We start from the raw sequence: 13,570 nt of genomic DNA on the forward strand, positions 1-13,570 counted from the left end.
TGTGAAGATGTAAGCTGGAGCCACTAAAGGAAGGAAGGGTACGTCCTCCCAAATTTAGATGGAGGAGACAATGTGGAGGGGAGCAGGCAAGATCAAGAACTAAAACTGTTCCCAACACCACAAAAAATAAATGCTTCTTTTCTACTATATACAAACATATAAGCTCTCCTCAGCATCACGCATCTTGCCAGTACATCCCAAATCCGAAACAAACTTCGTAGTCAGTAATAAATATGCACCTCTCCTTCAGCTGGACAAAAAAAAAGAGCACCTGATACCCACTGATTACCCTAAACAATACTGCAAGCCACTCTTAAACCTGACACGAGCATTTCAGCTTTCCTTATGTCTCACTGGTAACATGCAATACTGATTCAAAACACACCAACTTGCCAAGTATCAATTAGCCCTTGACCTGTTGCAGTTTGGTGCAGACGATGTAAGAGGGCCAACACGAGCTCTACCAGTTGCACGGAAGGATCATAACCCTCCTGCAGCAACCTGAGTGTCTGCTTCCTCGCGTGCAAGAGCTGAAGCCAYTGTTTGCTGTTGAAGATACGCATGGCAGTATAATCACAGTGCGCTCTTGCATTTCACCTCGGGACTGTCACGCTGGTTTACATTTGGGACAACAACATTAGGCAGGAGAGACTTGATGCAACCAGAATAACCCCCCATCTCTAAGTTCTCCCACCTTATGTGATTCAGAAACTTGCTCCAGAAACTTCACTTTGAACAAATTCCAGAATATCTACTATGCTGTGTAAAAACTGAGAGCTGAGCTTCACAGAACATTTGTAAAACGTTCCAAGTAGGTGAGAAAAATCATGGATATGCCTTCAGTCATTCTAGCTAGAAAAATTTTATCCAGAGACAGTTCTCACGTGTGTTCAGAAGGCATGCTGGCAGTGCTGATGCTGTCAGGCTGAACACGTGCGCTTTGATGTCACTCTTTTTTCTGATGCCTCTAAATCCCTAAATCACCTAACTGCAGCCAAGGACCAGAGCAGTATCAGAGTTCTGGCTCAGTAAGCATGTAAAACCACTATTGTTAAGACACCTACCACTCCCCTTCACAACCGCTGCTCCCTCTGCTTCTAAATTTCATCTTTAAGCTTACAAACTCTTTGAGTGAAATAAATCATAGTCTGATTTATTACACAAATGAGCAAAGAAACTAAAGAGAAAGGAATGAAGGTTGCTTAGCATTGGTGATCTGGAATTAATCTCAAGTTTCATTTCTCAAAGCCAGTCCCAGTGATGTTGACCCAAACAAACTCCCTGTACCTCAGTTATCCATCTCTAGAACAGAAAAACAGTACTTCTATGCTTTACAGAAAGATCTGCAGTAAGATTCTCTGAAATGCATCAATTATTACAGAGCAGTCAGGCAACCATACAGAAATAATTATTTAGTAACAGATTCTCTTCCCTAAAAGAGAAAGTTCAAGGTAACGTGGCAACTGGAATGCATTCCAATCACAAGAGAACTTTTCAAAGTTCACAGCTATGAGTTAATACCTATTCTCATTAAACAGGTAAACTGAACACTAACATATAGAACTAGAGGCAAGGAACTACTTAACCTTTACCCAGATCGAGGCTTTATTACAGCAGGAGAATCAAGAAATCTAGATCTAAATACAAGATGGCTAGTTCTGATTATCTCTACATGACTTTGACAAAAGGTATGATGAACATACTCATAAAATGTTTCTTACTGCTCTTATCTTAATAATTAGTTATATYACAATTGCACCTAACTTGGATTTGTTAGAACAAGATTCTTTTACATTTACTAGGAATATGAAGTTAGAGATAAAAAAGTAAATGTTTATTTTGGCTTTATCTACAGTATGAGCTTCTTTCATACATTTTATTCGCAAAACCAGGTTTACGTTTTGCAGTTTTGAAGGCACTGCAGCCTGACACTCAGAACTGCAGGCTGGGCAGCCAGATCTTTCTGACTTCCTCTGCTTTCACACAGCGACCGCTCATTCTGCCTCTGTCACTCACATACCAAGTGAACTTCATTCTAAAACTGATCTCATTGAAACTACTGAGATTTCACACACAGAAGACTATTTCTAGAAATGAGTAAGTGGGTTAGAAAGTTGTTCTTTCCACCTCTCTGAGGCCACCTCCAAAAAACTCGTTATGCTCTTTGCTCCAACTTCCAGGTGAGGTTGTTTTATTTTTTCCTCTCTAATGTTCCTGTTATTTCTTACTTGAGTGCTGACAGAACAAAAGGGGCCAGAGGTTACTAGTCCTTATCTTTCTTTGCTTAACAGCTTACCTCTCCAGTCCATCTTCTGGTTRTCCTTATTGCAGTTTTGCTTCCCACTGCTTTGATCCGTAATCAAGGGGAGATGTCACAAGCACAAATTGCAATCAGGTAAGAGAATCACGTGAATCCCAAAGCAGCATCTTGGGGTCCACCATCAGGCAGAGATTGCCCATCACGTTAAAGATAGTACAACGTGTATTTTTTTTGTATTCAAGTTGATTATCATTCCACTACCCRGAAGATGGAGAAGCTTTGCAAGCCTCTATCATCACAATGAATCTGTCTTTTCCAATCTCTTCCAAGGTTAAGTTAAGATTGAATGAATCCCTAAGTCTGTTGATATATCTGCTTCAGATCTCTTCAGATCCCTTTCATCCTATCCTGTCTGTTGTAAGCCTAATATTCTACTCCTGCAACCACTTGCTCCCTGCCTCATTTATGCCTTCTCAGCTCCTTCTAACACCAGAGAAAGGTTTTCAGGTGCAGTTTTGATGTCTGTGAACTTCTGTATTGCCTGATTCAGTTTAGACCAAAAYTCTTCTGATGCTCACCAGTTATCTTGTGTTCCTACTGCTTTTATGTACATGTAAAGTTTTAGAATTTGTTTGGTTTTTGTCCAGAAGCCAGCATTTCCAACATCTTGAGTTCTTTAGTGCTGCCTGATGATTTTGTTTCTAGGTATGGCTTTTTTTCTTATGACTCATATGTTCCTCCTTATTGTGGAATCCATTAAAYTGATCGCTGCCAGTATGTTTTACGTAAGACACGTTGTTAATACAATGAAAGGATTTTATGCCTGTAAAAACAAACTGCCTCTTTAATTCATATAGATGCTGCAGCTGAGACTATCACTTAAGCCATAGGCATACAAATTGCTTTCCTGGTACCTCCTKCAATGTGAGTTGCTCTCACAAAGATTTATGCAGGTTGCTACAAGCACCCCTTYCTTATCCCAGCTAAGAATCTGGCAAGAAAAGAGACACTTCATTGTACTTAGTGCTGTACATTACTATATTAGAAGTTTTTTTTATCCTAACAATTCATTATTGGAATACGCAGGACAGGATAAGGAAAAGAAATTAYTACCCCCATTTTATGGAGAGTAGATTGAAACACGGACATAAGTAATTTGTCCAAAATTACAGARGAAATCTGTGCTGGAACAGGGAACACAACTCAAACAATTCAGAAGATTTAGAYGTCTTTCTTTTCCACTACAACAAACTAAGAGAAGACAGGACAACTGTTAAAACTCTGGTTCAGAAACACTCATACCTAGGCCTGACAGACATCATCCATTTATTTTCCTATTGGGTTCTGAAAAGAATAATTTCAAACATAAAAAATGTTTCTGTTCTATTTTTCTGAGGGACATAACAGGATGCTCTGTGTCTCCTCAAGTCTGCAGACTTCCAGCTGGCAGTATAAGGTGCTCCCTGTTTGCACTTACCAAGCATTTCCAAATCTGATTTTAAATGCAAAGTTCCCAACATTACTGAATTCTTACATTAGAGTTTTGTGTATTCGTTCTATGGCATCTTCCAGTTCTTCCTTCTGGTCTGGAACAAAACGGTACTGTGAAACATAACCTGCAGTATGCTTATACGGGTCATAGTCCCCCAGCTCAGCTATGGTACACAAGAAAAGAAAAAAGATCATCAGTTTTCAATGCTTTATGTTAACCAAAAAGTGTATCATCTAATCCATCTACTTGTGTCAATTCACCTTTACCCAAGTGAGTGTTGTTTCACCATACAGTCACATTAAAACTCAAAACCTGTTTTTCTGAAGAGGAGAAATACAAGATAATCTGCTGTTTATGTAGAGAGCTGTGAATATTAGTGCCCCCCCCCCCAAAAAAAAAAAAAAAAAAAAGAGAGAGAGAGAAATTGAAGGTTCAAACAGCTAGGAATATTGACATTTACAGATCACTTTTACAATATCACTTTCACAGAACTAGATCTAATTTTGTCCAAGACAGTATAAGTTGAAATTTGATGCTGTATGTTATTTGGCAGCATATGTAAAACAAATGCAGAAGCAAAGTCCTGTTCTTAGAATATTTGTGAACTCATAAGTTACAACATTTGCCCTCATAAGTTATAACATTATAGATAGAACTTTTAACAGAAATGTCAAAGTCTGAATAGGAACATAGACAAGTATCACGAGACAGACCTAGAGATAGGTCCTTTGAAGAAAGGCATCATTTCTTGTGAGGAATCAGAAGATGTAATTCTCTGATAAAGTATCAATATATTTTCTGAACATTAATTTAACTTTCAAAATCAAAATAATTGAAAAATTTTCTTAAAAAAATTTTAACGAATAGTCAAAACACATTTTTCTTTGAAAAATAGAATTTACATACCTTATATCATTTTACATYTGTCATACAATTATAATGTAAATGTGCACCTTTATCATAACCCACCTCTGCTGATCTTAATTATAATGAATTGCATCTGAGAAACTATGTTACAGTTAATATGTTAATTTGTTTGAATAATYGTGAGCAAAACTGGCACAGGTGGGGCCTCTCTGAGAAAATCTTCACTAAAGGTTTCTATCCAATGCCAACTGAGGCCAAAGCAGGATAAACACAGCCAAAAGGAGACTATAAGGGCCATGAGGGAAAAGGTTCCACTAACCACTCATGTTTCTTTCTTGATCACAATAACACTTCCAGAACAAGACAGTTCTCTGTTAGGGAAATGTTGAGAAGCTCCTTGAAAAAATCTCTCTAAAAACAAYGTGTTTCTTGCCTATAAAAGAATCATCAGGAACAGCTACAACAGCAAGAATTTCAGCATTTTTAATAGAAACAGGTCAGATTAAACACCAGGATTGGTATATTCTCCAAACTGTGCCATGGGTACTGTGTTTTCCACCATTATCACTATAATAGTCTGCAGTCTTTGCCCACAAAAGGAGGAGCAAGCTTCACGTGTCAAGGAAAGGTTGAATGTAGACACCAAAGATGACACCCCAGCATCATCTGAACGGCATATGCAGGGCCAGCAGCTGGGAGCAGAAGGCGGACAGGATGCGTGGCCTCTGGCTCCTGAACCCAGCAGCAGCTGCTACCTCCATGAGGGAAAGGTGCCCCTGGTACAGCGCCTGCCACAGCCTGCTGCTGTAACGAGTAGAGCTTCTCAGCTCTTGCTGAATTCCAACAAATGCAGCTCACTCCAGTTCAGAAAAGCAAGTAACATAGCCTGGCATATCACCCTTGGAAAGGCTGCTGACCTCAGTGCTGATGCTTTGGCTTTGTATTTTAAATATCTGACATAGATGTACCTCAGGTACAACTGCARGCCTTAAATAAAAAGACAACACTTCTTATAGCRTCAATGGAAATGTATATTTACTCAYGCCAAGTCTCAATTTAATTGTCTACTCTTTCTACTCTTTGCTATGCTTTAACTAACCTCTGTTGTGTGAACTTCCTCATTGTTTTCCCATAAAAGAACTGAGATTAAATCATATAAACAAGATTTTATATCAAAACAGCAGTCTTCCACAATCTAACCATCTTATAAAAATGAGTAAATGACAAGAATTTATTTTTATTTACTCATTTCTCATAGTATGTTTAAGTTGTTACCATCGTTACGTAACTTCCTGCTTCAAATACTATAGTGTTTTTTCAGGGAACGTACAACTGCCTGTAAAGTGAAAAGTGCATTGCAAAGAGTTTTTTCAGAGTATGTCAAGTCGATGGCAAAATGTCAGTGAAAAATAAACATATGAAAAATCAGAACTAAGTGTTCTGATCACTAAGAGTGATATCCATTCACRTTTCATATACAAGTTATTTYGTTTTGCCTCATTATTCTAAAGCAGAAATGAAAGGAGGACTATTTTTTATCTTGTATTATCTGTTGTTGAATCACAGTTGGAATATCAATAATGTCGATCATCTTTGCTTAATATGTATCACACACAAGAARAAAAATCTAATGTAAAACGAATCATGCAGTCATCTCCTGACTGTCATACAATTTTTCCTATTGCCTAATACGCACATTACCTACTGTGTATGAACGTAGAGCTTGAGCTGCAGCGTAAGAGCAGTAACTGGTAGACACGCAGCTCCTTCCTAATTGATCGGTAGTTCTATCAAGTATAYAGGAATAACTTCCACTTCTGAAAAGCTAACTACTGAAGGATGAATGCAGATAAGTGACAGGAAGAATTAAAATTCTTCACTTCAGGTCAAAACACATCCTCTCTTCAAGCAGAGGCATATTCATATTGTCATAATGTAATTTTTGAAAGATTCTTTTATTTGACRGAATGTGTTGGCTGGTGGCTGCCAATGACCTATCAACTCTGTAAACTACCTGATCAAGTAAAAAAATATGCTATAGGAAAGTGTTGTTGACATATTCTATGTGTAATGTCATAAGTACAAAATAAGGTATTTCTAGGCAAGGCAAACAGTGTTTGGCAGACTCCTCAGAAGGTAATTGATATAATCTGACTTTTCAAAATTTTTTGTCATTAATTTGTGCATTATTTCTATATTATTAATTTCTGTATTATTTTCACATCCTCTACTCAGTAAGTGCATCTATTTACAGCTCTCTAGTACAAACAGATCTAACTTGTTTTGTTCTGTTCTGAAATGAGCACATGAAGTGTTATTTAAGTTTTCAGTCAACACAAAGTGAATCATATCATAATACATGATTAAAAGAAATAAGCTCTTAGCTGACCAGAAGAACTTACACTGAATCACATATGCTCCCAGCTGCGCTGCAGTGTTGATTGGACAAGGCAAGCGGCCCTGTAAAACATCTTGCTTGACCTGCAAGAAAAACTGATACCTAAAACACAGAGAAGAAATCAAGCCATTACTTCAGCATTGAGCCTGATGCACCAAGTAATATTTCATCATCTTCCAGTTAACTAAAAACATACCACACAACATAGTTAATTCAGACAGGAATATAATTTTTGATTATCATCTACTTTTCTCCTCCTAACCTTGAAGTAACAACTATGATTAATCTAGTGAAAGAAATTGGATACTGGAGATCTGCTAGTGGAGCAGTTTTCCCATCTGCTTCTACCGAGCAGACAAAATTAATTTTCCTCATAAAAATATAATTTTACTCTTTTGACTTTCATAGAGTAGTCAGGAAATGGRGAAGAGGGCTAAAAATCAGAAAAATTCTGTTACAAATCCATCAAATGGCCAAAGTTTAACCTGATTAGTTAAACTCCCCCCTGGATCAACCTCGGGGAGAACTGGACATTAGACATCCCTTGAATCAATTGTTTCCTCTCTGCGTATCAGAAATAGCAAGTCTATAGCAGGAAGCAAATTTMATTGGGTCTGTCCCATCACGAAGAAATAGGTGGATATTTTACCAGCAGCTAAGTGTATTTGTCTCAGTGCAGACCACCAGCTGTTCTGGAACAGAGGCAGCAGGGATAAAACAAAATTCTGGAGTTGTAACCTCTTTTACACCCACTTGATGAAGTACATACTCAGGTCTCAAAGTAAAGCCACACTGAATTCAAAATCAGAAGTAGAACTGAAAAGTCAAGGTAAAAATTGAAGCTTTTAAGAATATTTTTTACAGATGCAGCTCTCTCAGTTTCTAGCATTACACCAGATGCAAACCAAAACATCTTATATATGCTCTTCAACCTCCAATGTACATATTCAACACACAGCAAACTGTTCAGACATCAGATGTCAGCTGAACACAGACACCTGCATTTGCCACACCTCCTCCTGTCTTTCCAGTGCTGAATTACAATGAAACAATATGCACAAAATGGATGGAAATGCAAACGCAAGAAAATAAGCCATCAGGCAAGGGACCTGTTTGGTTTTTCAACTCCCTGTACTCATTCTACAAAATCTATTTAAACACACTTTGTTTTGTTTTGTCTGTTTTTAGTACAATAGATTTACACAGTGTTTTACAGAACCTTATATGAATTTCTTACACCAAGTCCATAAAAAAGCAATACTGAAAAGGCACCTTTTAAGAAAAATTTTGGTTACGCATACATGCATGCAGTTATTTCATTATTCATTAATTCAACTTCATCTACAGAAGTGTCATTCAGCTACATTGTAACTGATTTATTCTGTGTACACATTACTCATGAAAACACTATAGAATGCTCTGTAAGTTCAAAGTGCAACTATTCTTTTCCTTCAGAAGTTCACAAACTGTAGGTTGTGTGACAGCTGATCCTTAAACTATTTAAGATTCAGTAACAATTGCTAGAGTTTATCAGACTAAATAAGTCTCTGCATAAGGATACTCATTTCTTTCTCGTTAATAATCCCCAGAATATGTGCTGTGCTGTGTGATATTACAGTAGGAAATGTCAATCCTTAAACAAATGGCTAGTATTTTCCACCCCTAAGAGTCAAGGGCCTTGCACACAAGGTTTTTGAGAATGTCATCAGGAGATATAAAGCATACACACTCAGGGTTTCTTCTCTCTAGGTAGTATCTCAATATTGCTTCTATCTAGGTTTTGCCAGTCCCATCTACACAAATATTCTTCTGTATGAATGACGATGATGATAAAGAAGATTTTAAATCTACTATGGAGCACACAGCATCTTCTTTTTAACATGAAATAAGTTTATGATACACACTCGTCTTTCTTTTAGCTCTTACGTAGCTCTACAGTGCAGAGCTTCAGGAACAGAACAGTGCTATCAATGTCCTTTCCATGCAGCACRTGTCCGTATCATTTTATTTCCAGTACACATGCTCAGAATAAAACAGAACAACGACTTTGCAACAAAACTCACCTCCTTGCAAAAAACAGTCAGAGGCAGTAACTGTCAAGGGCTTGAGTGACTCCTACAAAGTGACGAACATTCTCAATTCCCACTGAAGCCACTAAGCTCCTCAAAGAACTAGGCCTTTTGTCCAAACTTTTAGCTAAAGTATTCTCACCTTGTTCGCTGTTAAGTTTGTCGTGCATACATAATAGTACCTAAGCGCAGCTCTAGCAAACACATCCAGTAAATGTTAATAGGAATCACCTCAGTGTTAGCTTTTGCCTACAAACCAAAATTAGATTTTGGTGTGAAGCAATTACAAATTTGACAGGTTTTCATTATTTGCAAATAGTAATCATGTAACGCCACAGATCATTAAAATCTAGTAACAACAGACTCCACTCACATGTCCATTAAAATAACAAATACATGGTCCRAATAAGCACAGCATACCACTGGAATCACATTACTGCTGAAAATTACTATTATGAAGAGAAAGAATAGCTGTAATCCCTTCTAGGTGGAAGGGTTTATTTTTGTGATTTTATTATTACATTTTTTCTGAAAGTGTGTTCCTTCCTTCCAGGGTTTAAGAGACTACAGGAATAAATGCTCATGAAGTTTGATGGCATTTGGCTATTCTTCAATGTGTTTTTTAAAGACTGTAGTTATAAGTGTATTCCTTTCTTACGTACCTCTGCACCTTCTAGGGTGCAACTTCTGCATGAGGAAACACTGTACACACAAAAATAGAGGCTTACTATTTATGCCAAAATGCTTCTTGACTAGATTTGCACACCAAATCAGCAATGCAAATCACAGACTGACTTTATTACAAGGAAACCAAATACAGTTTTTGAAAATTTAGCTGTTGTTATTCCACAGACATAAATCTGACCTGCCTCCCAAGTAGTAATCACAACAGATTCTGTTGCTGAAGTTCTTTTTCCCTGGGCCATCTTTTCTACCCTGTGAGCAGGACTGAAAGTAGTTCTGGAAAAGTACAGTAAAATTATATCAAACTTTCAGGGTAGAAGGGCATTACATTGCATCCAGCTTATGCTTTTTATCTGCAGTGTCATATTTTTATTTATTTTTTAATTTTTTTATTTTTATTTTATTACCAGGTCAACATCAATCTTGTTAATATTGAGACTTCTGTTACTGCAGTGCCCTTGGAGAAAAAAAATCTCATTGTGTTATGCGAAAATTATTCTGCTTACGCTGTAACAACTGCCATCTTTGATTAAGGAAAATTAAAATCCCTGCATATATTCAAATAAATTCTCATGTGTCATATTCCTCTTGAGCACAAACTTGGACATCAAAAGAAATATTTTGGCATTTATTAATGCAAGTTAGTACACTAATTTTATCCATCTACCTACCACAATTTTCAAAGTTTCCTTTGAATATAAAATTGTCTACAATCTTTCATAAATAAAGAAAATGGAAAAGCCTCTATGTGAGAGTTCATGCAGATGTGTGTGCGCGCATGCATCCTCATATTATTTCAGACGCCAACCTTATTCAAAAGAATCAAAAGTACATAGCTCTTCAATTTCCTTCACATATTTTTAGAAGTACAAAAGAGAAATCCTCTTGAAAMACAGTCCTGGAATTTAAGGTATGACCAATAAAGAAGAAAATCCGCTGTATTTAGATACCCAAGTAAACTCTAAATTTCATTAYAGAGTATGCATAAAGACAGATTGGGGAAAAAAATAAAAATAAAAAACCTCTTAAATGAACATCAAATTCCTTTGTTTTTTAAGACACTAGAGTGTCCTTTCATCCTGATCTTCCCCAACAGTGGTTCATACAAACCTCTGTGAAACTACTCACAATTTTCTTCCTGCACATCCAGATGCTCAAGCAAAACCAACCCAGTCACACCATAGCAGTATGCACCTGTCTCTAATAGACTACTACTATAAAACCAACAAATTGTACATGTATCAAAATACTGCACCTTGTTATTTCTTCCTTAAGTTTACATGGATCCTCTGCATAGAATTTAATGCCAAAATACAGWGTGTACGGTGGTCCATCTGAGTGGAAAAAAAAAAGACAGTGGAAAAAGATTACAGTTATGAATATTATTTGATTACAAAACTSCTACTATGAAGCTTATAAAACTTGAAGTCACCAATAAATCCTAACACAGCCACATAACATTCTTCAGCAAAGTAGAACATCTACATTCATAACATATGAAAAATAAATAATTAAATACTGGTAACACAAGGATAAAAAAATTTAAACTAGATCTCTCTCTCTTTTTTTTTTTTAGTCTGTGTCTACTTATGCATATCTCATATTCTATTTGGARTTCTTATTTTGAAGATTTTAACTTTAAACTTCAATGCTAACTATTTCTCCAAGTTTTTTTTTAATGCTTGTTTTTGAGCTTTAGATTGTACTGAAACTTTTTGAAAGATGGAATTATATGAAATTCCCTATGATAAATTATAATACGGAATATTAATCCTTTCCACATTTTCAAATATCTTACGAAGAGATTTTAATTATATGCCAGTTTAATAAATAAATATTTGGAAAAGCTTTTCTAATTCACCTTTTATATATTGTTCTTCTCGAGTAARATTCAATTAACTTGGACCTGAGATTCTTACAGCTGCATATATTTCACGCACACTCCTACTTTTACATCTTCTACAGATAGCATTAAATTTATTAAGAAATTTTATTAAAATTCTTTAATTATAATGCAAGTAACAGATACTATATCCAAAAACTGACAGCAATACAGCAAAAAACATCATACAACACATTATCAATAAGAGGCAATATTTTTACTTTCAGAAGAAAAACGGAATTTCATGTGGTTAGTATAGTAGAGGTATCGCAGTTACTATAAAATTAATTATACAAGTTAAAAGCAGCATGATTTGTTACTCTAAAACAAAAAATGTAATGGCAGAAAAATCCTYGGACAATAGTCTCACAAATACCCTTAGAAAATAACAGTCCATTCAATCTTCATGTGAAAATTTGATGCTGCTATGAACTGTAGTAATGAATTAGTGCCAGAGCTATTAATCTGTTGCGACTAGAATATAAAGCTTTACAGGCTATATATACATGGAATATTTTCTCTGCTGTTTCATCTTCAGATACTTTCTTTACAGGTTTGAATTAAATACATACTGTTTATTAATTCCTTATGTTCAGCAAGGGTCTTYGCAGGATCCAGCCAGTACTGTGAGAAAGAGAATTACTGAAATTAGTCCCTTAAGATTGCAAATCAATATAGAATAGTTTCAATTACATGTTTATTCATACACTGATGTTTTTSCTCACAAATACAGCACAGGTGAAATGATTTATTTTCTCACCAGAATACAGAAGTTTTATCAAGATTACATTAAAGTTGATAGTCTGTCTGCCTGAGACGCTTCTGTCTGCTAAGGACAAACTGGTAGCAACAGAGCCATTTCTGACCAGAGAAACAACAGCTTTACCAGCGTAACGTGACCTGTCTTCTCTGAGGGAAGGCGTCTCCCCGGAAGGAAGGATGTTTGGTAAGAGCTACGACATATCAGCCTCGTGACAAGTTGACTCGATGGAGGATTTATGTAAGGGCCCTCTTGGTGTCTACCTTATCTGACAGAGACAGTACGCTAATGTGCAATCCGGGAGATTAACCTAAGCAGGCTATCTCTGAAATAACAGCAAAGGTACATATATAAACTCAGTAACAACAAAGTACATAAAACAAGACCTACAGACAAGAAGGAAGGGGCTTCATTTGTTTTCTAACAAAAAGAACAGAAGTGGGGGGATAGGCATAGCAGTACTCTTTCAAAACCAAAAACTGTTTTAAGAAAACGCTGATCAACATTTCCTCGTGTCCGCTGAGTACAAGACAGGAAGAAACTGGCTTAACTAGAAGCAARGAAAATTTAGTTTTGAGTTATAGAAAAGCATTCTAACACCAGGGGAAGGAATCACTGGCAAAGAGCCCCAAGGGAGAAGAAGGGCGCAGAATCTCTTTCCTTGGCAGGCTGAAGAGCTGGCTGGCAAATGTGTCAGAGCTGAGCGAGGTGTCCTTGGTGCGCTGCAAAGGGGTCAACTGTTACTAGGGCTCCCACGTCACTTGATCAACAGCCCACAGACAACCCATTGTATAATTTCAGATTACTCTGCCCCTCTTTATCAAACTTCTAATAAAAGGTATTTTAAACGTTACTGCTGAGCACAGTTCTGCAGACCAGCTGGACACTTCTCACGATGGCTACGTGGATCACCAGCACGATGCACATCCTGTTCTTGCAACCACTGCATTAGCTTATTTTTTCAGCCTGACATTTCTATGATTCAAYTATCAGAAAAACGTGCAGGGGCAGCTGCCGAGACCATTTTTGTCCTCACTCTTTTCTGTCCTCTGCCCTCATACATAAGCTTTTTAGATCAGTCAAGAACAGCACACGTTTTTAAAGCATGGGAAGGAAAAAGGCTGAAGAACACAGCTTCCGAAAAGAGCTTTTTGCGGC

At 36.9% G+C, this 13,570-nt stretch overlaps 1 protein-coding gene across 5 annotated transcripts in view; it reads right to left on the reverse strand.

Annotated features, from left to right (window-relative positions):
* Positions 1-13,570, reverse strand: part of EPB41L4A (erythrocyte membrane protein band 4.1 like 4A) — a 139,703-nt gene that overhangs the window by 63,633 nt on the left and 62,500 nt on the right. For all 5 annotated transcript variants that reach the window (XM_085305352.1, XM_085305353.1, XM_085305351.1 and 2 more), the window contains exons 3-6: positions 12,225-12,276; positions 11,026-11,104; positions 7,022-7,119; positions 3,795-3,915 (exon numbers count right to left, since the gene is read on the reverse strand). In XM_085305352.1, the coding sequence (XP_085161478.1) occupies positions 3,795-3,915; positions 7,022-7,119; positions 11,026-11,104; positions 12,225-12,276 (350 nt within the window). The remainder of the gene's footprint in view (positions 1-3,794; positions 3,916-7,021; positions 7,120-11,025; positions 11,105-12,224; positions 12,277-13,570) is intronic.

Source organism: Rhea americana, unplaced genomic scaffold (genome assembly GCF_003343005.1).
Source record: "Rhea americana isolate MKP2758 unplaced genomic scaffold, rheAme1 scaffold_22, whole genome shotgun sequence".
NCBI classification, from domain to species: domain Eukaryota; kingdom Metazoa; phylum Chordata; class Aves; order Rheiformes; family Rheidae; genus Rhea; species Rhea americana.